Consider the following 26,499-nt stretch of genomic DNA (forward strand, 5'->3'; position numbering starts at 1 on the left):
CCTGATCACCTGTGCTTTGAACTGTGCATCTGATAGGTTGGCTGTCTCTTCATCACTTAGTTGTATTTTTTCTGGAGCTTTGATCTGTTCTTTCATTTGGGTTATTTTTTTTTTTTGTCTTGACGTACCTGTTATGTAGTGAGAGGCAGAGCGTTAGGTGTTGCCTGGGCAAGTCAACTCAGTTGCTGGGTTGTGACACTGTATGTAGGGGAAGGGTCCCAAAGGGAACAGTGGCACTTGCTCCACTCTGCCAGATTTCAGTCACTTCTGTCGCTTCCCACAAGCTAATTGGGCCCTTCTGGTGCTGGTTCCAAGGTGGGTGGGCTTGTGTACATTCTAGGACCCTGTGGGTCTCTCCAGCAAACTTACCTGTAAGGCTGAGAATCTCTCCTGGCAGCTCACCCCCCACAGGTATTTTCAGTTGGTATTTTGAGGCTTTATTTCCCTGCACTGGGGCTCCGGGTTGTGCAGTCTGTCTTGCTGCTCCCCAGTTTTACCTGGTTTATGTGTGTGCAAATGTGGGACTGCCAGGTCAGCCAGCCTTCTTGTCTACCACACCCCTCCACAACCTGCAGCCTCGCTGGGTCACTAGCTGCTGCTTTGTGCCCCCGGGTCCACCAGGCACTGCTTTTTTTTTTTTTTTACCGTGACCCCTCTCAACCCAGCCGCCCAACTCCGCCCTTCCTACCAGTCTGAATGAATGTGTTTACTTTAACTCCTTGGTTGTCAGACTTCCATACAGTTCAATTTTCTGTCAGTACTGGTTGTTTTTTTGTTTATGAATGTTTGTTGTCCTTATCCTGGTTGTGCGAGGAGGCAGTTTGTTTACCTATGCCTCCACCTTGGCCAAAAATATATTCTAGATTTTAATAGTGGGTTTATTGTGATTACAAATATAGTTAGAGGTCTTTGGACCATCTTTTGTATTTTTAATTTATCATATTTTTCTGTGCTTTTTTTCTTTTCTATTTTTTGGCAGGTTGATTTTTCTTTATTACCATTTCTTTTTCACTGTTGATTTGGAAGTGTTATAATTCAGTGTGGATGATTTTCTGTTGTTACTCTATTTTATTGTTTATCTTAAAATTTTGAATGTATACTTTGAGTCAGCATCCAATGAGGAGACAAAAACTACTTTGCTAGCTGCGGTGGAAAACAGCTCATCGGTGGGAGGAAGAGAGGTTCTTTTTGCGCTGGCCTTGCAGTCTCTCTCCAGTGCCCTCTATTGGCAGGCCAACCCCCTGGCAGAGGACAGGAGTCTGGTGTCTGCAGTGTCATAGCTGGCCAAAGAAGGGTTGATTTGAAGCTGAGAGGCGCTAAACTAGTAACCTTGACACTTATGATTTATTTTAAAAATATAAAACTGTCTTTAGCTTTCTAAACAAGAACTTGAAGACTTTAATTTTCTTCTGAACCAGCCTCATGTTCCTTCTTAGATGTTAGTACTAGCTTTTTTTTTAAGGCACTATATAGTATTTGGGCTGTTCTGGAATAGAGCATCTGCACATAAATAATAAAAAACTAGAGACCAAATAATGTTAGGTTTGAAAGGCAAATTAAAGAGTGGGCTTTAGTCTTATAGAAAAGAGGAAATGACATCCACTCATCTGTTGGTAGTGCCCCTCGGGAGATGGATAAAAAAGCTGTAGCACAATGGAATACTGTGCGGCCTTTTAAAAAAAGGGAAATCTTACCTTTTGCCAACAGCATGGATGGACCTGGAGATTATTATGCTAAGTAAAATACGCTTGTGAGAGAAAGACAAGTACCATATGATCTTACTTATTATATGTGGAATCTAATGAACAAAATAGAAACAGAGGTATGGATACATGGAACAGGCTGACGGCTGTCAGAGGGGAGTGGGGAGAGGGGGGCTGGGTGCAAAAGGTGACGGGATTGGCCAAAGCACAAATATATATGACCCACGGGACACCGGCAGCAGTGTGGGGATGGCCAAATGGAAGGGGGAGTAGGGGCTGAGTGGAGCTTTGCAAAAGCAGGGGGTGGGGATTTACATAATAGTGTCATCAATAAAAATGAAGTAAAAATAAAAGGTAATTTATAAGTAAGTGAGAGAGTAAACTTTAAGACGGATTCTTCAGAAAAGTTACTGTGAGCACAGTGGTGGGGACAGGCAACCGAAGGCAAGGGGTTACTGCGTGAGTGGATAAGAGAGACGACCGTGACCTTGGCGACAGCTCTAGGAACATCACAGCACAAGAATATTTGGTTTTATAAAGTTCGAGATGTGAAGGAGGCACTTGTTTAAATAGACAATTTACACAGTTTGCTTTTTACATGTTACTTATTAGTTTTCTCTTAGAAACGCGGAGCCAGATTCCCCAGCCTGTCCGAGGGGGTACAGAAAGCCCTGTTGGCCCTCCGGGCTGACTCTGCAATGCTCTGCCCAGGGAGTGCGGGCATACACCTGGGCTTGGAACTCGGCTTGCATTTTCCTCTGGAAATAATGCCATGTGCTGGAGTTTGGTCCCAGCCTGTCGTACACTGGAACATTTAACTCAAGGTATTTAGGCACATCACTGTATCATTGTTGCTGACAGAAAAATCCACTTTAGTTCCGATTCAGATACAGGAACAAATCCCCAGGCAGAGGCATCCCACAAGTGTCAGCCGGAGGGCTTAGGTCGAGTTAGCTCTTCGCAGTTTAGAGGTGGGCCACCTTTAGTTCCATAAAAGTAGCTATGTCCTTTGGTCAGTCATTGCCCCAGGGATGTCACTAGTTGCTCCAGGAACAGACCTCCCTCACCCACGATGTCTGAGACAGGACATCTTGACATACATTCAATCAAGTCCGAAGTCAGATGGTCTGTAATTGCCTATGAAAAATGAAAACTCACCACTGAGGTTCTGATCATTTATTAGCCGTGATCATTTATTAGCCATCCTACAGGATTTTAATAATTAAATCCAACTAAAAGAGTAGTCAACTAAAAGAGTAGTTCTTGCTTTTACTGATACTATCCAGTCATGCAGTTAAATTTCATACAAGAATGTATGTATATATATATATATTTTTTTAAATGGCTGTTCTGATTTAAATTACAAAATATACATATGTACACATTTTAATATAAAGGTGATAATGTTTAGCTCTGGCTAGGTGGCTCGATTGAAGCATCATCCCAGTGGTTGAGATGCATCCCAAAAGGTTGAGGGTTCGATTCCCAGTCAGGACACATACGTGGGTTGCGGTTTTGGTCCCTAGTCAGGGTGCATATGAGAGGCAACAATTGATGCTTCTTTTTCACATTGATGTCTCTCTCCCCCCTCCCTAAAATCAGTAAAAGGTATCCTCAGGTGAGGATTTAAAAATAAAAAATAAATAAATAAAGGTGATACTGTTGCTCATCGTCAACTTCTGGGCTGCCCATCTGGAGTGAGCTCGTACCTGTAAGACAGTTGGATTCGGACTTAGTACTGGGAGTGTGTGGTGGTAGCGAAGGACAGTCTAGCCAGCCTGGGCCGTTGTGGGACCAGCAGAAGCCACCTCTGTGTGAGATGGCCAGCCAGGGTTAAGGATAGAGCTGACAGAGATCCTTTAGATCAGTGAGATCTGCAAGCAGTAAAGGTGGTAACCAGCCTCCCTCCTTGATAACCAAAGGAGCTGAAATGTACTTTAAAGGGAAAAACTTTGCAGAGAGTATGTGGGCAAATGCGACAATGTCTTGACTAGCACATTACCTTGATAGAATGAAAGGGCTCACTTACCATTGTGAGAAGCCCCTAATCAGATCTTCTTTTGATAAATCAATCAGTACCTAAAAATCACAAATAATCAGTTCCCTTCCACAAAAAAATAATTGCATTAAATGGACACAAACTGGGATAAATGGAACTGACCACAGAAAGGGCCTCCTTGGTGTTGGTAGTTTAGAGCAGGGGCTTTTTTTCTTTTGGCTTTCAACATGGGACCTCTCCAGCAGGGCCACACGGACACTGACCTCAGTGTCCCGGAAAAAGGTGAATTGCTCTATGCCTCAGGAATGCATTTATGAATGTTACAGGAAGAGAGGACCACTTGCCTTTACTCACTAACTGATTTAGAATTTAAAGCAAGACATAATTACCTCCACTGTAAAAATGAGGGTATCACCTACTTCATAGAAGTGGGCTTTAAAAAGGTGAGCATAAGGAGGTGTTTATTAGAATATAGCTACTAAGTATTGTACAAATATTCTTTTGTCTCTCTTTGGCATCTTCCTGAGGATTGTATTTCCTCTACTTCTACTTTAAGTAAAATCTTATCAGCACAAAAGTACTGATGTAATGAGATCCAAGCTTCACAACAATGCTGTATATATCAAAAAATGCTTAATACCATAGTAGATGTCCAACTACTTGTGCAATGATAAATTTGTGTATTCTCCAGTTTGTTAAATAGGGTTTATCATATTAACTTACACATCTCTATTATTTGGTTTCAAGACTATTAGAAAAAAAAAAAAAAACAGACCAGTGAGGCTATACCCTCCTTGAAGTCTGTTCTGGTAATAGTCCAATGATCCCGCCAGAATTTCTTCAGGGTGTGTTCCCCCAATGAACTCCAGATAGGGTACTAGGAGGGACAGAGTACTGAGTTCTTGTACTTACTTTTCCTAGCTCCTTTCTTCTGTGTGAGCCAAGTGGCCTACTGTTTTTCACTGCGACATCTAGTGACCTCTTCTGTACTTCTTCCATGGGAACAAAAAATTCAAATCTTTAAGAAGCAAAAAGTCAGGAAATCAGATTTACGTATCTTCGGCATTTCTGTTTAAAATCTGAAGTGTTTCATCCATTTTCCTGCTTTTAAAACAGAGGCTATAGACGACTGAGAGTAGCATCTAGAACAGTACTGGCTTATAGTAGATACTCAGCGTCATCATTATTATACCTAATGACCGTCCTGTGGTATTCACACACCCAGGAAGTGTCAGGAGCCCGTTTGCCTCTCTGAAGTGCCTCGGACTACTATGCTTTGTGATTTGCTTCTTCCTTTCTCAGACTCTCCGGTGACTGTCACTCTTTTTGAAAAATTTTTAAATCCTCACCCAGGGATATGTTTACTGATTTTAGAGAGAGAGTAAGGGGGGAGAGAGAAACATTGATGTGAGAGAGAAACATCAATAGGCTGCCTCCCACATGCGTCCTGACCCGGGATTGAACCAGCAACCTCTTGGTGTATGGGACAGCACTCCAACCAGCTGACCCACCTGGCCAGGGCTTGGCTGCCACTCTCAGTTGCCTCCTCTCACTCTGGAAAGTGCCTGCTCAAAGGACCACCTCAAATGCTTCTAAGTTTTTCTGACCAGGTAAGGACTAGGATGCAGAATGGTTAATGTTTTCTGGAGTTGCATGGAAGATACTAGCCTATTTTACACTTACGCCTGCGGAGTAAGGCAGAGAAATCTCAGTGTACAAGCTTTGTCATGTCCTCAGAAGAGTCCTCTGGACTCCTTACTTCTGAGGTTTTTTAAAATATTTGAGATTTAAGTGGCATAACATATTAATTTCAGGTTATAATAATAATAATTATTCAATATAATAATTCAATATTTGTATATATTGAAAATGGTCACCACAATAAGTCTAGTTAACATCATCACCATAGTTATAAATTTTAAAAAAATTTTTATTTTATTGATTATGCCATTACAGTTCTATTCCCCTCCACCCAGCACACCCCCTCCCCCACCATTACCCCCTTTAGTATATGACCATGTGTCTCAAGTTCTTTAGATTCTATATTTCCCATACTATTCTTGCCTTCCCCCCATCTATTTTCTACCTCCCATCTATGCTACTTATTTTCTGTACCTTCTCCTCCCACTCCCCTGTTGCTAACCCTCCATGTGATCTTCATTTCTATGGTTCAATCCTGATCTAGCTGTCCTCTTAATTTGCTTTTGTTTCAGGTGTGGTTGTTGATAACTGTGAGCTTGCTGTCCTTTCACTGGTCATCTTTTTTATCTTCTTTTTCTTAGGTAAGTCCCTTTAACATTTCATATAATAAGGGCTTGGTGATGATGAACTCCTTGAATTTGGTCTTATCTGAGAAGCACTTTATCTGTCCTTCCATTCTAAATGAAAACTTTGCTGGATAGAGCAATTTTGGTTGTAGGTCTTTGGTTTTCATGACTTGGAATACCTCTTTCCAGCCCCTTCTTGCCTGTAAGGTGTCTTTTGAGAAATCAGCTGACAGTCTGATGGGAAGTCCATTGTAGGTGACTGTCCCCTTATCTCTTGCTGCTTCTAGGATTCTCTCCTTCATTTTTATCTTGGCTAATGTAATTATGATGTACCTTAGTGTGTTTCTTCTTGGGTCCAACTTCTTTGGGACTCTCTGAGCTTCCTGGATTTCCTGGAAGTCTTTTGCCTTTGCCAGATTGGGGAAATTCTCCTTTATTATTTGTTCAAATAAGTTTTCCACTGGTGGCTGTTCCTTTCCCCCTTCTGGTACCCCTATAATTCGGATGTTGGAGCGTTTAAAGATGTCCTAAAGGTTCCTAAGTCTCTCCTCATTTTCTTGAATTCTTGTTTCTTCATTCTTTTCTGGTTGGTCATTTTTATCCTCCTTCTGGTCCACTCCTTTGATTTGAGTCCCAGTTTACTTTCTATTACTATTGGTTTCCTGTGCATTTCCCTTCATTTCAATTAGCTTAGCCTTCACATGTTCCTCTAATTTGTGACTAAAATCAACCAGTTCTGTGAGCATCCTGATCACCAGTGTTTTGAACTGTGCATCTGAAAGTTTTGCTATTTCTTTATCACTTAGATTTATGGGCTCTGGGGCTTCGAGATCTTCTTGAGCCATTTTTTTGTCTGTTTTCGCCCATTAAGCATGAGGAGCAGAGCCTTAGGGGCGGGGTAGGGCTTCCAGGGCGGTCGCTGGGTTGTGACGCTTTATGTGGTGGCAGGGTCAGAGTGGGGAAATGGCGAACCCCTCTCCTGCTTTCCGCTGCTGGGTGAGGAGTGAAGCCTTAAGTGGTCACCAGGGTAGGATCACTCAGGTCGCTGGGTTGTGATGCTGTATGTGGGGGTGGGGTCAGAGCCGGAAATGGCGGCTGTCTCTGCTGCCTCCTGTTGCTGGGACCCACTGGGTCCCGCCTCACTGTCCACTCCCTCGCTGGTCTATCCGCACAGGAATGCGCCAGCACAGTCAACCCGCCGCCCTTCACCCTCGCCAGATCCGCAGGTCGCTCACTGGATCGGCCCTTTGCAACCCCATTCTTGGGATCTGCGCGCCTGAGTCCGTCTGACTGAGTTTTCCTGTGAAATCCCGCTCCGCCAGCTGCTGGTTTCGCCCCTCTTACCAGTCAGGCTAAAGAATTTGTTGTTATCAGACTTCTGAAAAGTTCAATTTTCTGTGTTCTGGCTGTGTTTTCTGTTGCTAATATTTTGTTGTCTCTAAACTTGGTTGTGTGAGAAAGCATGGCGTCTCCACCTATGCCTCCATCTTGGCGGAAGTCTCTAGTTATAAAATTTTTTTTTCCTGTGATGAATGTTGAGATCCACTCTCCTAGCTACTTTCAAATATGTAATACACTATTATCAACTATAGTCACCATGCTGTCCTTTGCAACCCCAGGGCTTATTGATAACTAGAAATTTGTACCTTTTGACTCTTCACACATTTTTCCCACCTCCCACCTCATGCAAACACTAGACTGTCCTCTATACCTATGAGCTCAGTCCTTTTGTTTGTTCCTGGCTTTTTCTTTTTTAGATTCCACATATAAGATCATATGGTAATTAACTTCTTCTGTCTGAATTATTTCATGTAGCACAATGCCCTTAAAGTTTGTGTTGTCACAAATGGTAGAATTGCTTGTTGTTTTTTTTTCAGGGCTAAATAATGTGTGACTGTGCCAGTGTGTGTGTGAACTCCACATTTTATCCACTCATCCACTGACGGGTAGGTTGTTTACATGTCTTGGCTATTGTAAATAATGCTGCAGTGAACGGCAGGATGCATATATCTTTTCAAGGTGGTGTTTTTGTTTTCTCTGGATAAGTACCCAGAAGCAGAAATGCTTCATCATATGGTAGGTCTACTATTAATTTTTTAAAGAACCTCCCTACTGTTTTCCATATTGGCTGCATCAACTTACATTCCCACCAGCAGTGCACAAAGGTTCCCAGGAGGGGATATCTCTTTGTGATTTTGATTTGCATTTCTCTGATTAGTGATGTTGAGTACGTTTTCATGACTTTTTTGCCATTTGTATGACTCCTTTGGAAAAATGTCTGTTCATCTTCTCTGCCCATTTTTAGTAGGATGGGGAGATTTATTACTGAGTTGTATGAGTTCTTTATGTATTTTGAATATTCACCTTTTATGAGAAATATGATTTGAAAGTATTTTCTCCCATTCCATAAAGTTGCCTCTTCATTTTGTTGGTTTCCTTTGCTGTGCAGAAGCTTTTTAGTTTGATACAGTCCCACTTTTTAATTTTTGCTTTTGTTCCTTTGCTTTTTGTATCATCCCAAAAATTATGACCAAGACCAATGTCAAGAAGCTTCCACCGAGTGTTTTTCTCTTAGGAGTTCATGGTTTCGGATATTACATTCAAGTCTTTAATCCATTTTGAGTTAATTTTTGTGTGTGGTGTAAGACAGTGGTCTAGTCTTCCTAGCAGTATTTACTGAAGAGCTTTTCCTTTCCTCGTTGTATATTCTTTGCTCCTTTGTTATAAATTAATTGGTCATATGTATGTGGGCTTTATTTCTGGGCTCTGTATTCTATTCCATTCATTGATCAATGTGTCTGTTTATATGCCAATGCCATGCTGTTTGATTACTGTGGCTTTGGAATATAGTTTGAAATCTGGGAGCATGCCGCCTCAGACTTTCTTTTTCAAGATTGCTATGGGTGTTTTATGGTTTTATACAAATTTTAGGATTGTTTATTTCTGTGAAATATACCATTGGAATTTTGATAGGGATTGAGTTGAATCTATAGATTGCTTGCGGTAGTATGAATATTTTAACAATATGAATTTTTCCAGTTCAGGAGCACAAACTTTCTTCCATTTATTTGTCTTCTTCAATTTCTTTCATTAGTGTTCTGTAGTTTTCAATACACAGGTCTTTCACATTCTTGGTTAAATTTATTCCTAGGCATTTTATTTTTTACAATTAAATTGTAAATGGAATTGTTTTAATTTCTCTTTCCTGATAGTTCATTATTAGCATATAGCAATGCAACATGTTTTTGCATATTGATTTTGTATCCTATAATTTTATTGAATTTGTTGATTAGTTCTAACTTTTAAAAAATATTTAGAGAGAGGGGAAAGAGTAGGAGAAAAACATCAGTGTGTGGTTGCCTCTCATGTGTCCCCTATTAGGGAACTGGCCTGCAACCCGGGCATGTGCCCTGACTTGGAATTGAACCAGCGACCCTTTGCTTCACAGTCCTATGCTCAATCCACTGAGCTACACCAGCCAGGGCACTTCTTTTTTTTTTTTGGTGAATTCTTTAGGGGTTTCTATGTATAACATCATGTCATCTGCAAATAATATTAGTTGTACTTCTTTCCACTTTTGGTGCTTTTCTTTTTGTTGCTTGATTGTGATGGCTAGGACTTCCAATATGCTGAATAAAAGTGACAAGAATGGGCATAGCAAACTTGTTTCATTCATGATCATAGAAGAAAGGTTTTAAGATTTTCATCGTTGAATGTGATGTTAGTTGTGAGCTTGTCATATATGGCCTTTTTGTGCTAAGAATACCAGCTTTGTTGAGGGTTTTTATCAGGAATGAATCCTGTGAAACACTTTTCTTTGCATCTGTTGAGAGATTTTTATCCTTCATATTGTTGATGTGGTGTATCACCTTGATTGACTTCCAGATGTGGAACCATCCTTGCATTCCTGCATTTAAACCCACTTTATTTATCACAGTGTATGAACCTTTTAATGTATCGTTGAATTTGGTTTGCTAATATTTTGTTGAGGATTTTTGTATCTACATTCCTCAGGGATGCTGCCTGTAATTTACTTTTCTTGTGGTGCTCTTGTCTGGTTTGGGTGTTAAGGTGATGCTTACCTCATAAAATGAGTTTGGAAGTGTTCCCCCTTGTATTTTTGGGAGGAGTTTGAGAAGGATTGCTGTTAATTCTTTAACTGTTTGGTAGAATTCAGCAGTGAAAATGTCTAGTCCTAGACCTTGGTTAAAAGGTTTTTTTCCCCCCTAATTTTTATTGTATGCTTTTCTATTATCATTTAGTCCCCTTTTACCCCTCCCCCCAGCAATTGCCACATTGTTGTCCAATCCCTCCACCCCTTAACCTCCCCTACCCCTTGCAATCCACCCATATAGTCACAAAGGGTAAATTTTTATTTTTATGGCCAAGTAGTATTCCATTGTGTAAATGTCCCACAGTTGTTTTATCTACTCATACACTGATGGACACTTGAGCTACTTCCATATCTTGGTGATTGTAAATAATGCTGCAATGAACATAGGGGTGTTTATGTTCTTTTGAATTAATGTTTTGGGTTCCTTCAGATATATTCCCAGAAGTGAGATAGCTGGATCGAAAAACAGGTCCATTTTTAATTAAAAAAATTTTTTTGAGCCCTGGGTGGTGTAGCTCAGTGGATTGAGTGCTGGACTGTGAAGCAAAGGGTCGCTAGTTCGATTCTCAGTCAGGACACGTGTCTGGGTTGCAGGCCAGGTCCCCAGTGCGGGGGTAAGCAAGAGGCAACCACACATTGATGTTTCTCTCCCTCTCTTTCCCCTTTCTCTAAAAATAAATTTAAAAAAATTTTTTGAGGTATTTCCATACTGCTTTCCACAGTGGCTACACCAGTCTGCATTCCCAACAGTGCAAAAGGGTCTCCCTTTCTCCACATCCTCACCAGCACTTGTTTGTTGATTTATTGATGATAGTGATAGCCATTCTGACGGGTATAAGAATGGTATCTTGTTGTGGTTTTAATTTGCATTTCTCTTATGAGTAGTGGCATTGAGCATCTTTTCATATGTCTGTTGACCTGGAGAACATTATACTAAGTGAAGTAAGTAAGCCTGTCAGCAAAAGACAAATACCATGTGATCTCACTCCATATGTGTGGAATCTAATGAACGAAGTAAACTAACAAGGAAAGTAGGGTTGAAAGGTTTTGACTACTGATTCAGTATCCATACTAGTAATTGGTATATTCAGATTTTCTATTTTTTTCATGATTGCCTTGGTGTGTTTTATATTTCTAGGAATTTATCCATTTCTTCTAGGTTATTAAGTCTTTTAATTGTTCATTATAGTGTTTTATGATCCTTTCTATTTCTGTGCTCATCCATTGTAATGTTTCCTCTTTCCTTTCTGGTTTATTTATTTGAGTCCTTTTCCCTTGGTGAGTATAGCTAAAGGTTTATCAATTTTAATTTTTCAAAGAATCAGCTCTTATCTTTTCTAGTGCCCTTTTAGTTTCTATCTCATTTATTTACATTCTGATCTTTTGTTTTCTTCTGCTAACTTTGGTCTTCTTTCTAGTTCCTTAAAGTGTAAAATTAGGTTCTCTGAGATTTTTCTTGTTTAGAGATTTATTGCTACGAATTTCCCTCTTGCTATGTTTTTATATGTTGCATTTTAATTAGTCTTTTGACTGATTTGTTGTTCAATGGCAAGTTATATAATCTCCACATAAAAATTGATTTCTGAATTGGCAAGATATGGAAGCAGCCCTAGTGTCCATCAGTAGATGAGTGGATAAAACAGCTGTGGGAGATTTACACAATGGAATTCTACTCACCTATAAAAAAAGAAGAAAGTTTTACCCTTTGTGACAGTATGGCTAGACCTGGAGAACATTATATTAAGTGAAATGAGCCAGTCAGAGAAAGACAGATACTATATGATTTCACTTCTATGTGGAATCTAATGAACAAACTGAGGTAACAAGCAAATAGAGACAGACTCTTAGCAGGTTGACTGCTAAGCTAAGAAGGTTGAGGCAGGAAGGGCTAAGCAAAAAGGACTCAATAGTGTGGTGATTGTGGGGGGAGGGGAGAATAAGGGGACTAAATGATAATAGAAAAAATACAATAAAAATAAGAGTTAAAAAAATTTCTGACTTCATGTTATTTGGTTGGAGAAGATGCTCAATATGATTTCTTTCTAAATTTATTAAGACTTGCTTTATGGACTAACATGATCTATCCTGTAGAATGTTCCATCTGCACTTAAGAACTGTGTTTGGCTGCTTTGGGATGGAATGTTTTGTATATATTTAAGCCCAATGTTTCCTTACTGATTTTTCTGTCTTGGTGATTTATCTATTGATGAAAGTGGAGTGTTAAAGTTCCCTACTATTATTGTATTATTGTATTGCTGTTTATTTCTTCCTTTTGGTCTGTTAATATTTGCTTTATATATTTAGGTGCTCCTATGTTGGGTTAATCCCTTTATCTCTTATACCATACGGTATCTCTTATACCAGTCTCTTAAAATAGACTTTAAAACAAAGACTGTAATAAGTATAGCTAACCCAGCTTGCCTTTGTTTTGTGTTTGTGTGGAATATCTTTTTACATCCCTTTGCTATTCTTTGTCTTTAAAGAATGTAGTTCATTTATATTTAATTATTGATGCTTATTTTAATTTTTTTTCTGGCTGTCTTATAGTTCTCTACTCTCAGTGTTTCTTCCTGGTATGACAGTTTTCTTTAATGGCATGCTTAGGGTCCTTTCTCTTTTGTATACCAACTATAGGTTTTTGCTTTGTGGTCCCAATAGGCTTACATATAACAACTTACATTTTAAAAAGTCTATTTTAAGTTGAATACTCAAACCTGGACCTGTAAGAGGGCAGAGCCAGCAGCAGAGCGGGGTCTGGCAGGAAAGATCCACCAGACCAACTCAGGTGCAAGACCTAGGCACACCGGCAGCCATAGGCGGATCCCAGGTGTGGGGTGGTGGTGGACTCACTGAGGGCTGACCACGGTCACACATTCGCGCGCAGATAAACGGTGAAGGAGTGAGCGGTGAGACACACCAAGCAGCAGAGGGGACCGCCATTGTCCCTCTCTGACCCCGCCCCCACATACAGCATCACAAACCAGTGACCTGGGTGGCCCTGCCCTGGTGAACACCTAAGGCTCTGTTCCTCATACCTAACAGGCACAAACAGATCAAAACATGGCTCAAGAACAACTCAAAGCCCCAGAGCCCATAAATCTAAGTGATAAAGAAATAGCAAAACTTTCAGATGCACAGTTCAAAACACTGGTGATCAGGATGCTCACAGAACTGGTTGATTTTAGTCACAAATTAGAGGAACATGTGAAGGCTAAACTAATTGAAATGAAGGGAAATGCACAGGAAACCAATAGTAATGGAAAGGAAACTGGGACTCAAATCAAAGGAGTGGACCAAAAGGAAGAAAAAAATGACCAAACAGAAAAGAATGAAGAAACAGGAATTCAAAAAAATGAGAAGCTTAGGAACCTTTAGGACATCTTTAAATGCTCCAACATCCGAATTATAGGGGTACCAGAAGGGGAAGAGGAACAGCCATGAGTGGAGAACTTCCCCAATCTGGCAAAGGAAATAGACTTCCAGGAAATCCAGGAAGCTCAGAGTCCCAAAGAAGTTGGACCCAAGAAGGAACACACCAAGGTACATCATCATTACATTAGCCAAGATTAAAAGGAAGGAGAGAATCCTAGAAGCAGCAAGAGCTAAGGGGACAGTCACCTACAAAGGACTTCCCATCAGACTGTCAGCTGATTTCTCAAAAGAGACCTTACAGGGAAGAAGGGGCTGGAAAGAAGTATTCCAAGTTATGAAATCCAAAGACCTACATCCATGATTGCTCTATCTAGCAAAACTTTCATTTAGAATGGAAGGGCAGATAAAGTGCTTCTCAGATAAGGTCAAGTTCAAGGAGTTCATCATCACCAAGCCCTTATTAGATGAAATGTTAAAGGGACTTATCTAAGAAAAAGAAGATAAAAAAGATGACCAGTGAAAGGACAGCAAACTCACAGTTATCAACAACCACACCTAAAACAAAAGCAAACTAAAAGGACAGCTAGATCAGGAGTGGAACCATAGAAATGAAGATCACATGGAGGGTTAGCAACAGAGGAGTGGGAGAAGGAGAAGGTACAGAAAATAAGTAGCATAGACAGTAGGTAGAAAATAGGGGGAGGGCAAGAACAGTATGGGAAATATAGAATCTAAAGAACTTGAGACACGTGGTCATGAACTGAAGGGGGGAAATAGAACAACTGTAATGGCATAATCAATAAAATATATTAAAAGATTGAATGCATTGTAAAGCTCTATAGTTGTACTCTCTCACCCCACATTTTGCTTGGACTGCCACATTTTACACCTGTGTGTCCCCTAATTATTATAACTATACTTAACTACTTTTAACCCTGCTACAAACTTTATAAGTGATTAATCCACTACCTATATTATATGTTTACCTTTCTCCATAAGATTTAAACTTTAATATATTTTCCTGTTACTAATCAGCACCCTTTGTTTTCAGCTTAAAGAAGTCCCTTTAACATTTCTTATAAGGCTAGTTTACTGGTGATGACTTCCTTTAGCATTTGCTTGTCTAGAAAAATCTCTTCTTCAGTTCTGAATGATAAGTTTGCCAGATAGTATATTCTTAGCTGGAAATATTCTTTCTTTTCCTTTCAGCACTTTTATTGTGACTCTCTGTTCTCACCTGCAAAGTTTCTGCTAAAATTTACAGTGTTCCATTGTACAAGTTTTTTTCTCTTGCTTTTAAGATTCTCTCCTTATCTTTAGACATTTTAATTATAATATGTGTGGTATGGGTTATGTACTCACAAGAGGCCTCTGGACTCCTTACTTCTAGATTTAGGGTGGAAGTTACCAGGGTCTACCTTCTAGATAATCCAGACATATGTTGCTGACACAATTTTGAGAGAGAATTATGAACAGATTAGGTTAATCACAAATGTCAAACCTCTCCTTCGTTTCCACACAGCAATTTTGGCATCTTTTTATAATTCTGTCAGAACTCTCTGATTGCAAAGTGTATTTCCTTGGTGGCTCTAGAATGTAGGATAGTGCCTGGCATAAATTGTTCAATAAGTATTGAACAAATAAATTCACACTTTTTTTGATAATGATAAACTCAAAGTATAGGTCTTGAAGGAATATATTAGTTCTTAGATTTGGTCCAAAAAGGACTCAAGTATATATTTAAAACAAATAGTTATTTGAGTGCACATCATAAAGAGGGATAATTTATGAAAAGAAAAACAAAAGGGAAGGTGGAAAAGAAGTGAATTTGCACAGGTGAATGAGGATAAGCAACAATCAGAAGAAAAAGGACTATTATAGGTATGGAGCTTTTCATACATAAACCTAATGATAATTGATCACAAAACAAAACTCTAGAGCCGAGTTGTAACAACACAAGGGAAAAGAAGCAATAGAGACATAGAGCAACCAGAAAGTGAAAGATAGAATGGCTGTAGTGAGTATACATGTATCAGTAATCACCCTAAATGTAAATGGACTGAACTCACCAATCAAAAGGCACAGAATATGTTGCCTGCAGGGGACTCATCTAGACTCCAAGACAAACATGGCCTCAAAGTGAAGGGTGGAAGGTAAATGGCACTGAGAGAAAAGTGTGTGTAGCAGCACTTCTATCGTACAAGAAAGATTTCATGATAAAAGTAATTAGACAAAGGTGGACATTTTATAATAAAGGAGAAATCATTCAAGAAGACATAAAATTTATCAATATGTATACCCAATCTGGGAGCCCCAAAATATATAAAGCAATCACTAACAGACCTAAAGGGAGAAACTGACAAAAATGCAATTAAGAGACCTGAATACCCAATTAACAGCAATTAATAATAGACCATACAAAACAAGATGAAATATATATCCAAATGGACATAACATAGAACTTTCCATCCCAAAACTACAGAATATACATTCTTCTCAAGTGCACACAGGACCTTCTCAAGACTAGACCATATGTTGGAGGACAAACTAGCCTCAATACTGAAGTAATTCCAAGTGTATTTTCTGACCCACAATGCTACAAAACTAGAAATTAACTACAAAAAGAAAACTAGAAAAATGATGACTGTGAGCTTCGGCAACATGCTATTGAACAACTGTTGGGTCAAAGAAGAGACCAAATATACTTACAGATAAATGAAAATCAAAATACAACATATCAAAATTTGGGAGGGTGCAGCAAAAGTGGTACTAAGAGGGAAGTTTATAGCATTACAGGACTACCTCAAGAAATAATAAAAATCACAAACAACCTAACACTTGAAATAAAGTTAACACTGAATGTCAACTGTAATTCAGAACTAACGTGTGTACACCTTAAAGAACTAGAAAGAGAACAGTCCAAAGTCAATAGAAGGAACTAATAAAAATTACAGCAAAAAATAAATGAAATAGAGAACAAAAAAATAGTAGGAAAAAATCAATGAAACAGAGCTGGATTTTTGAAAAAAGTAAAAATGGACAAACCTCTAGCTGGACTTGCTAAGGAAAAAAAAGAAAAGATTCAAATCAGAAAGGGAAGTTACACTGGACACCACACAAATGCAAAGTATTATACAAGACTACTATGAAAGGCTATAAGCCACCAAATTTGATAACCTAGAACAAATGGACAAATTCTTAGAACTATGTTACCTTCCTAGACTGAACCATGAAGAACTAGAAAACCCGAATAGACTGATCACTAGTAAGAGAATTGAAACAGTAATCAAAAACCTCCCACTGGAACAAAAATCCAGGACCAGATGGCTTCAGTGGTGAATTCTACCAAACATTCAGAGAAGATTAAATACTTGTCCTCAAACTTTTCCAAAAAATTGAAGAAGATGTAATACTTCATTACTCACTTGATGAAGCCAACCTTACCCTGATGCCAAAACCAGGCAAGGACAACACCAAAAAAGAAAATTATAGACCAGTGTCTCAGATGAATATAGATGCAAAAATTCTAAGCAAAAGTGAATAATATATCACAGTCAAGTGGGATTCATTCCAGGGATTCAGGATGGTTAACATACACAAACCAATCAGTGTGATAGACCACATTAACAAAATGAAGGGCCAAATCAATAGATGCAGAAAAAGCATTTGATGAGATACAACATCCATTTATGATAAAATGTGTATAGAAGGAAAGTACCTCAACATGATGCCCCGTATAACAGATTCTCAGATAATATGTCAATGGTGAAAAACTGAAAGCTTTTCGTCTAAGATCAGGAACAAGGATGCCACTCTGCATCACTGTTAAACAGAGTACTGGAAGTCCTAGCAAGGGAAATTAGGCAAGAAAAAGATATACAGGGTGAGACAAAAGTAGGTTTATGGTTGTGAGTATGTGGAAACAGAGTTTATTCTTGTATTATTGTGTTTTCCATATGAACTGTAAACCTCGTTTTGCTCCACTCTGTAAAAGCCATCAAAATTGTGAATGAAGAAGTAAAATGGTCACTATTTGCAGATGACATGATTCTGTATGTAAGAAAATCCTATTTCACAAAAAAATATTAGAAACAATAAAGTTGTGGAATACAAAATTAATATACAAAAATCTGTTGTGTTCCTGTACACTATCGATGAAAAAGCAGAAGGAGAAACGAAGAAAATCCATTACAACTGTAACAAAAAGGAGAAAATAACTAGGAATAAACCTATCAAAAGAGGTGAAAGACCTTTACACTGAAAACTACAAGACATTGTTGAAGGAAATTGAAGACAAAGAAATAGAAAATTATCCCATCTTCATGGGTTGGAAGAATTAACTGTGTTCAACGAACATATTACCTAATGCAGTGTATCAGTTTAATGCACTCCCTATCAAAATGCCAGTGGCATTTCTCACAGAAGTAGAACAAAAAAACCCTAATACTTTGTGTGGAACAAGAGATCCTGAATAATCAAAGCAATCCCAAGAAAATAGAACGAAGCCAGAGGTATCACTCTTCCTGACTTCCAATTATACTACAAAGCTACAGTGATCAAAATAGTATGGTAGTGGCAGAAAAACAGACTCACAGACCAATGGAACAGAACTGAGAACTCAGATAAAACCACATGTATATGGGCAACTAATTTTTGACAAAGGAGCCAAAAACATACAACAGAGAAAGGAAATTCTCTTCAATAAATGGTGCTAAGAAAGCCAGAAAGCCACATGCAAAAGAGTGATACTAGGCTGCTGATACCATACACAAAAATTAACTCAAAATGGATTAAAGACTTGAATATAAGACCTACAATAGTAAGATACATAGCAGAAAACATAGGCATTAGACTTACGGACTTGGATATCAGAGGAGTTTTTGGGAACTTGATCCCAAAGCCAAGAGAAGTAAAATGTAAAATGAGTAGTTATTCCAAGGTGAGGAAACCAGAATTATCAGGTATATCTTCCTAAACTGGCTAGAAATGTCCTCCCAGGATCCTGAAGCAGAAAGAAGCAATGATGAGATTTTGGCTTCTATACCTTGAGGTCAACTTGAAACCAAGAATAAAAATATTTAGGATAAGACTTGCCACCACAGAGCCATCAAAAACAAGCAGTGCCCCAAGGCTGTGGGAGGGCATCTGTTTTACCTTCCCCCTCGGCTTTGCTGCAGGAAGGAGGACAGGCCAGAGAGCTTGGAGCTTTGGAGGAAATTTTAGGCCCTTAGGTTCACAGTATATTTATTAACTGCTGCTTTAACACAGAGTCAAAGAAAATTTGACTTTTGAATATCTGATCAGATTCAAATTATTTTACTGCCAAAGAGGCTTCATTGAAAGAGAAAGGGTATGGAACACTACATAATCACAAAGACTTTAGCCCCTATGAGCAAGAAAAGAGTTGGCTGTTTTGCTAAACTGCCCAGCAGTCCCTGTCTTCCACTAAAGTACACAGAAGCTTCATGAAGGCATAGACCACGTTGTCCTATTCAGCCCTAACCCTTCCCATGACCTGGCAGGCTGCATGGACAGGGCGCTCCAGGCAGGCCAGCTGGCCCACTTACGTCTCATCGAACAGGGGTTCCAAGGTCCTCCGCTTCACTGAGGTCTTCTTACGACTTGCCCACCGCTTTTCTGGCAGCAAGTAGACTCGAACATAAGGGTCAGCTCCACTGCTGGTACAGGGTGTCAGGTTTCTGAAGGAAAAAAAGGTCCTGGTTTTCAAACATTGAAAATGCTCATTTGGAGAAGGCTGTTCTAGCCATTCAGCTTTAGATGGCCTTGAGGACAAAAGTGCCCTCTAGTCTCAGTGCCCTCTATTCCAACAGAATAAAAGTCTGTAGAATTTGGAGGACAAAACGTTTTTTCGAAACCGTGCATTTTTGGAAAGTTTGGAGTAGAGCCAAGTACTTTCCATCTAAAGGAAGTTGACTCCCACTTGAGAAAATGGACTGGCTCCCACCACCCCAGACAGTTTTGCAGCACTACGTCAGAGCAAAGCCCTTGGTTCTGGAGTCCACCAGCGCCGGTGAGGACCTTGTCACTCGCAGTGTGACAGCCTTCAAAGCTAACTCCTTCTCACTGTTATTTTTCTACCTAAGGGCCACCCACCCCTGCCATTGTTCAAATGTCCCCACTCTGATTTTTGGTCACCTGATGCTCCCAAAGGACCTTGCGTGGCCCCAGCATCCCTTTACCTGCAGCCGTTGATTAGCACACTGAGGCAGCGCCGCAGACACACGTAGCGCACGGTGAGCTGAACCTCACCCAGCCTCCGCTGCCAGAGATCCCTGCCTCTGTAAAGAAAGGGTTTGTCACTTCTGCTGCAAGTGTTGGCCTCTCCCCCAACCTCTAAGACAGAGCATGTCCTGCGTTCAGAACACGTGAGTTAATTTTAAAATTCTTCAGTTGGAAGTCAGTTCCATCCAGCATTTTCATATAATTACCCTACTTTACCACAGGACAAGCATGAAGCCTGGAGTGGGATCTGCTTTTATATTATGATTTCTTGTGGACCTTAGGTGAGTTATTTGACCTTTAGTACAGTGAGGTCTATTTCATAAGGTTATTGTGAAGATCAAGTTAAATCACATAACATGATAAGCCTATGATAAACACTTAAGTGGCAGTCATTGATTGCATAATTCCATATTCTAAACTTTCCCTACTATATCAATGTAACTCTTTAGAATTTAGGAAGGTTTTCTCCTGTAAGGAGACTTACCAGCCAAGTCCTGCATCTCTCACAGTTGCTATATAGCTAGAGCCACACCAGACCACTTGGTGCACATGTGCTCCCTGCCCCCCATTCCAGCCTGTGTGCTTTCTACCACACTGTGCTGCCTCTCATAAAGCCATTCTGTGAAAAACCAGAGCTTGAACACAAAAGCCAGTTCACAGGTGCTTTTCCATCCAGGGAGTTATTTTTCATGCAGGTGAGTTTTAGAGAAGATTAAGCAGAGAAGTGCATACTCAATGCTGAGGCTGATATCTGTCAGGTCAAAGCAGGAGTTGGCCAGGGAGTTGAGCGAGGACATGCTGGGAGCCAGCCCTGTGGGCTGCCATGCAAATGGGGAGATGGGGTATTTCATGGGTCTGGGTGACTTGATGGGCCCTGGAGAGTGTGGGCCTGGGACAGTCAGGAAGATGGTAGGCGCACTCTTCTTCTCCCCCACGGGCTCACAGAAACCTTTGGCGCTGTCCTTGCCTTTCGGCTCTGGGCCTGCCACTTGGGGTGTGGGCTCGGTGGCAGCAGTGGTGGCACTGGTTGCTGTCATGGTGGTGTTGGAGGCTTCCTTGGGGTCAGAAGTGGGGTCTGGGGGACATGGCAAGTCTACAGGGCCCTCTTCCTGGGGTGGGGCTTTGGGGCCTTGGTCGGTGGCCACCTTCTTAATGAGCAGAGGGCCTTTCTTTAGGGCTTCAGGTCCTGTGTAGGGGCTCCCCATCTCTCGTTCTTCCACACGTAGGAACTGCAAGCAGATGACAGGGATGTTTATGGGCTGGGCCCACCACTCCCATTTTCTCCACCTCTGTTCTCACCTTAACCTCTGGGAAAGGGTTCCTTCTCCTCTTCTTCTGGGAGAAAGAGTTTTCTCAAATTATCAGTTCCTTCCTATCAACCCAATGTAATTTTGCCCCTAGATCATATTTTCCTTAACTTTTCTCTGCCCTCGATCCCCTCTGACCACTGCTGCTTTATCTTTTCCTTTCTCCTGCCCCACTAGTAGGTCTTCATGAAGACTCCCTCATGGTCCCTTCTGTGTTCATACTGGCTACAAGAGACCTGGCCCCTCTCGGCACGCACTTTCCCTCTGTGCAGAGGACTCCCAGGGCCACACCTTTGGTCTTGTCCTCACCTTTATCTCATATCTGTCAACCAGCTACCTTCTAGAAATGATCATCTTCCAGCTGTCACCTGATTCACCACTGCTTTTTCTAAAATGTGTTTCCTGGCCAGACACACCCCTGTGGTCCTAGCACTGAAGTTTCAAACCTCAGTCTTTCCCCCCACATTCATTCATTATCAGGACCCTTCCTGAGGGCCTCCAATGCCAGCAACATGGTGGCTAAAATATTCTGGAAAACATCTTGTTAGGAATGTCCCAATAAAATAAACATCCTTCTAAATACATAGCCAAATTCACAAGAAAGTAAAATTTATAGGGTTTAAAAGGATAAAACTAAAAAGTAATGGTTAAGCTTTCCTAAGAGTTATTATCAACCTTGGAATCCAGGGAATTAGGAGAAGAAGCCTTGATCAGTGTGAGGCTGGGGATGGAAGGAGGACCTGTGAAGGTGCATTTTCGTTAGTGAAAAAGTAGTGCAGGATGAACATTCCACCCACCAGCACAGAACGGTGGCCAGAACTGTAGCTGCCTCAGCCTGAACTCTGACTGGAGGAAATAAAGTCTCTCCTAAGAATAGGGCACCTTATAGGCCTCTCCTATGCATTTGGTTGTCCCATATGAATTTATACTACTTGTGGTATCTTGAAACCCTAAGTTAAAAAGTAGCATAAAAACTGGCCAAGATGGAGGCACGGGTAGAAATACTGTGACTCCTCACACAACCAAAATCAAGGACAACAAGATTTAGAAACAAAAACACAACCAGAACAAACAGAAAACTGAACTGTATGGAAGTCTGACAGCCATTCAACCAGACCAGTAAGAGGGGTTGAGGCAGGAAAAGGCGGTGGCTGCCAGACCTGGGAGTGCAGGTGGCACAGGGCTGACCATGGTCACACAATCGTGCGCAGATAAACTAGGCAGAAATAGGCAGCGAAACAGACTGGGCAACCCAGGGCTCCAGGGCTGGGAAGCCAAGCCTAAAAGCACCAATTGAAAAGGTGCCAAGAGACTCTCAGCCTCACTGGAGAATTTGCTGGAGAGACCCAAAGGGTCCTAGAACGTACACAAGCCCACCCACCTGGGAACCAACATTAGAAGGGCCCAATTTGCTTGTGGGAAGCAGCAGAGGGGACTGAAATCCGGCAGAGTGGAGCAAGTGCCACTGTTTCATCTCTGACAGTGTCACAACCCAGGGACTGGGTTGCCCTGCCCTGGTGAACACCTAAGGCTCCGCCCCTCATACATAACAGGCATGACCCGACCAAAAAATTATGGCTCAAACAGAAGAACAAATCAAAGCTCCAGAAAAAAATACAACTACATGATGAAGAGATAGCCAACCTATCAGATACACAGTTCAAAGCACTGGTGATCAGGATGCTCACAAAACTGGTTGAATTTGGTCACAATGAAGGCTACGCTAAGTGAAATAAAGGAAAATGTACAGGGAACCAATAGTGATGGAAAGGAAATTGGGACTCAATCAAGGGAGTGGACCAGAAGGAAGAATGAATAAACAAGGATTCAAAAAAGTGAGAAGCTTAGGAACCTCCAGGACATCTTAAACATTCCAATATCCGAACTACAGGGGTACCAGAAGAGGAAGAGCCACAAGTGGAACACTTATTTGAACAAATAGTAAAAGAGAACTTCCCCAATCTGGCAAAGGAAATAGATTTCCAGGAAGTCCAGGAAGCTTAGAGTGTCCCAAAGAAGTTGGACCCAAGGAGGAACACACCAAGGCACATCATCATTACATTAGCCAAGATTAAAATGAAGGAGAGAATCCTAGAAGCAGCAAGAGCTAAGGGGACAGTCACCTACAAAGGAGTTCCCATCAGACTGTCAGCTGATTTCTCAAAAGAGACCTTACAGGCAAAAAGAGGCTGGAAAGAAGTATTCCAAGTCATGAAATGCAAGAACCTACATCCAAGATTGCTCTATCCAGCAAAGCTTTCATTTAGAATGGAAGGACAGATAAAGTGCTTCTCAGATAAGGTCAAGTTCAAGGAGTTCATCATCACCAAGCCCTTATTAGATGAAATATTAAAGGGACTTATCTAAGAAAAAAGATAAAAAATATGAACAGTGAAAGGACAGCAAACTTGCAGTTATTAACAACCACACCTAAAACAAAAGCAAACTAGAAGGACAGCTAGATCAGGAGTGGAACCATAGAAATGAAGATCACATGGAGGGTTAGCAACAGGGGAGTGGGAGAAGGAGAAGGGGGGAGAAGGTACAGAAAATAAGTAGTATAGATGGTGGGGAGAAAGTAGGAGGAGGGCAAGAGTAGTGTGGGAAATGTAGAAGCTAAAGAACTTGTGACACATGGACATAAACTGAAGGGGGGAATGTGGGCGGGAGGGCTTGCGCAGGGTGGAGGGGAATGAAAGGGAAATGGTACAACTGTAATGGCATAATCAATAAAATACATTATTTTTTTAAAAAAGCATAAAGAACCCAGGCTCGTAGTGCCCCTGGGGTTCTTGGCTGCAGCAACCACAGCGTCTCCTTGGAAGTGAACAGCCTCAGTCCAGGTTACAAAGGAACACTGACCACATGTTTGCAGCCCAAGTTGCCAAACACAGAAATTAGTCACCATAAAAAAAGCATCAACAAGCACAACAAACAGCAAAACTCAACTGCCAGGATCTTCAGATTAACAGAATTAACAGGCCTACATTATATAAGTATTTCCAAATGATTAAAGATGAAATACAAACATGAAAAGATGATAAAATACAATGCAAAAGATAAGCTGTATTTACAAATAAATTTAGAAATGAAAGACAGCCTTTGAAATACAGACCATGAACATGTTAAACAGCTGGTTAGGCATAGCCAAAGAGTGAGTGGACTGGAAGAGATGCGAGGAAGTGAGAAGGCACAAAGAGATAAAGAAATAGAAAATGTGAAGACGAGGTCAGGTCAAGACATGGAGGAGATAGATGAGAAGGTTCAGCATGGAAGGGGTTCTGGAAGGAAGGAGTAAAAGAATGGGAGAGGCAATACTTAATGAGATGATGGCTGACAATATCCCAAAACTGATGAAAAACATGAATCCATCTAGCTGCTTCCCAACACAGCAGGCACTTAGTGCCAGAGCAGTCTACCTCGCTCCAGAGCTGGGGCTCCCCGCCGCCTCCCCTCGGGGCTGAGAGGAGAGAGTTACCCGAAGCACCAGTCGCATGGAGACGAGGCTGTCCAGGCCCGAGTGGTCCAGCTGGAAGCGCTGCTCGAGGGTCAGGTCGGCACAGGGGAGGATCTGGCACAGGGGCAGCTGCAGCACTCCCAGAGCGTACTCCTGGTCGTCATCAAGCACCTGGGCAGAGGGCCAGTCACACGTGGAGAGGAACCACACCCCAGCCTCACCGCCACCACTCTCTGGGTCCCAGCCAAGTCTAACTTCACTTCAGTTAAACGTGTTCTATGTTGCTGTTGGCCACTGGTCCTGTTGAGACGGACTCGGGGGAGAGGCGATTATGCTCTGTGAGGTAGGTCTCAGGTGCCCAGGGCCTGCTCCGTGATGAGACATCCAGACCACCCCAAAGATCCCAGTTCTACCACTTGTTGGCTGTGAGGTCTTAGACAAGTCCTCGTTTAAGCCTCTGCTCTTGTGTGAAATAATTTCTCTTCTACAGATCTTTTATGAAGATTAAATCTATTTTTAAAAAATACATCATCATCGCCCCGGCTGGTGTTGCTCAGTTGGTTGGAGCATCATCCCGTGGACCAAAAGTTTGAGGGTTCGATTCCCAGTCAGGTCATATACCCAGGTTGTGGGTCTGATCCTTGTCCAGGCACGTGTGAGAGAGAGGGCGGCCAGTGATGTATGTGTGTCTCTCTACCCCCAACTCCCTCCCTTCCTCCACCTTCCTCTGTTTAAAAGCAATGAAGAAAATGTCCGCAGGTGAGGATTTTTTAAAAATAATCATTAATGTCCTGAGTAGATTTCAACACAGGCCACTCAGTGCTATGTAACAACCAGAAAGACTCTTCCAGGGAGAGCCGAGGGACTTGAGGGTTTGTCCTTCCACAGCCTCTTACCCAGTGACCTTGGGCATTAGCCTCAGTAAGATGCAGGGGCCACAGTAGCCTCTCTCTCTCTCTCTCTCTCTCTCACACACACACACACACACACACACACACACGTGCTGACTTTCCTTCCAGGAGATTCTGCTCCGGCCCATTAGTGCTCCCACCCCTCCCGGCTTAGATGCGGCTCAGCTGGTTCCAGGAGCCCAACTCCAGGCCAACCTTGAGATGCAGCTGCTCAGTTGTCACACTGTGTACAAAGAAGGAGAATGCCTGGCTCCAAACAGGGTCCTTGCTGCGGGGACAGGTCTGGGGACAGAAGAGGGAGAGTGCGCTGAAGGGCCCGGTTGGGCAGGATAAGGGCACCCTCTGTTCTCACTCCGGCCCCCAGGCGTCTTCTCTGCCCAGGGGTCAGACCCCCATACACGTCAGCTTGTGGGAGGCACCAAGGTGGGGCGGCCAGACTCAAAACCAAAGAGAGCGTGGCCAAGAAGTTCTACAGGGGCTAAAAATCATACAAGCATTAGTGCTCACTCGGGAGGGAAGCGTTTCTGCTGCTGGCCTGGGACTCCTGGTGAGGTGGCGGAAAGGACACAGGCTTAGAGCCATCCCTAAGCTTGAACCCTAGTTCTGCTTTCTAGCATGTGCCCTTGGGAAAGTCACTGACCTCTGACCCTCAGATTCTTGAACTATATGTGTGAAGTTACTGTGAAGACTAAAAAAAGTAATATAAAGTGCCTAGAATGGGTCCTGGCAGCCACTTTGGCATTCAGTGTAAGCTAATTCTCTTGCTTCTCTCCCTGAAAAGGGTTGGGCCCCCATTTCCTTATGGCTTACCTTGCTCGTATATGTTTTCTGGCCTACAGACAGCTTGACATAGGAAGAAGGGTCTCTGCTGACCTTATTCTGTGAGGGGGCAAATCCACAACAATGAGGGCGGCACCATCAGTATCTGCTCAAGACACCACACCCCTCCCCCTACGTCCCAGCCCCCGGGAGCATCAGTGGGACGTGGGGCCAGTCAGTCGCTTCCCCTCGAGTGAAGGCTGTCTGGGAGCTCCAGCCCCCGGGCCAGTGTCACTGCACTAGCACCTGCACAGGGCCGACTCCAGGGGCAGGTTCAGGTAGAGACAGGGCGGAGCTGGGCCTCTCT

At 41.8% G+C, this 26,499-nt stretch overlaps 1 protein-coding gene across 1 annotated transcript in view; it reads right to left on the reverse strand.

The window, feature by feature from the left end:
* Positions 1-2,562: 2,562 nt before the first annotated feature.
* ESYT3 (extended synaptotagmin 3) overlaps positions 2,563-26,499 on the reverse strand; it is a 59,553-nt gene continuing 35,616 nt past the window's right edge. The window contains exons 15-23 of the mRNA XM_037139428.2: positions 26,184-26,252; positions 25,569-25,655; positions 24,484-24,633; positions 20,431-20,927; positions 19,656-19,754; positions 19,023-19,154; positions 4,615-4,720; positions 3,733-3,782; positions 2,563-3,412 (exon numbers count right to left, since the gene is read on the reverse strand). Of these exons, the coding sequence (XP_036995323.2) occupies positions 3,376-3,412; positions 3,733-3,782; positions 4,615-4,720; positions 19,023-19,154; positions 19,656-19,754; positions 20,431-20,927; positions 24,484-24,633; positions 25,569-25,655; positions 26,184-26,252 (1,227 nt within the window). The 3' untranslated portion in view covers positions 2,563-3,375. The remainder of the gene's footprint in view (positions 3,413-3,732; positions 3,783-4,614; positions 4,721-19,022; positions 19,155-19,655; positions 19,755-20,430; positions 20,928-24,483; positions 24,634-25,568; positions 25,656-26,183; positions 26,253-26,499) is intronic.

This window comes from Artibeus jamaicensis, unplaced genomic scaffold, assembly GCF_021234435.1.
Source record: "Artibeus jamaicensis isolate MK-2021 breed Jamaican fruit bat unplaced genomic scaffold, CSHL_Jam_final contig_519, whole genome shotgun sequence".
Taxonomy (NCBI): Eukaryota; Metazoa; Chordata; class Mammalia; order Chiroptera; family Phyllostomidae; genus Artibeus; species Artibeus jamaicensis.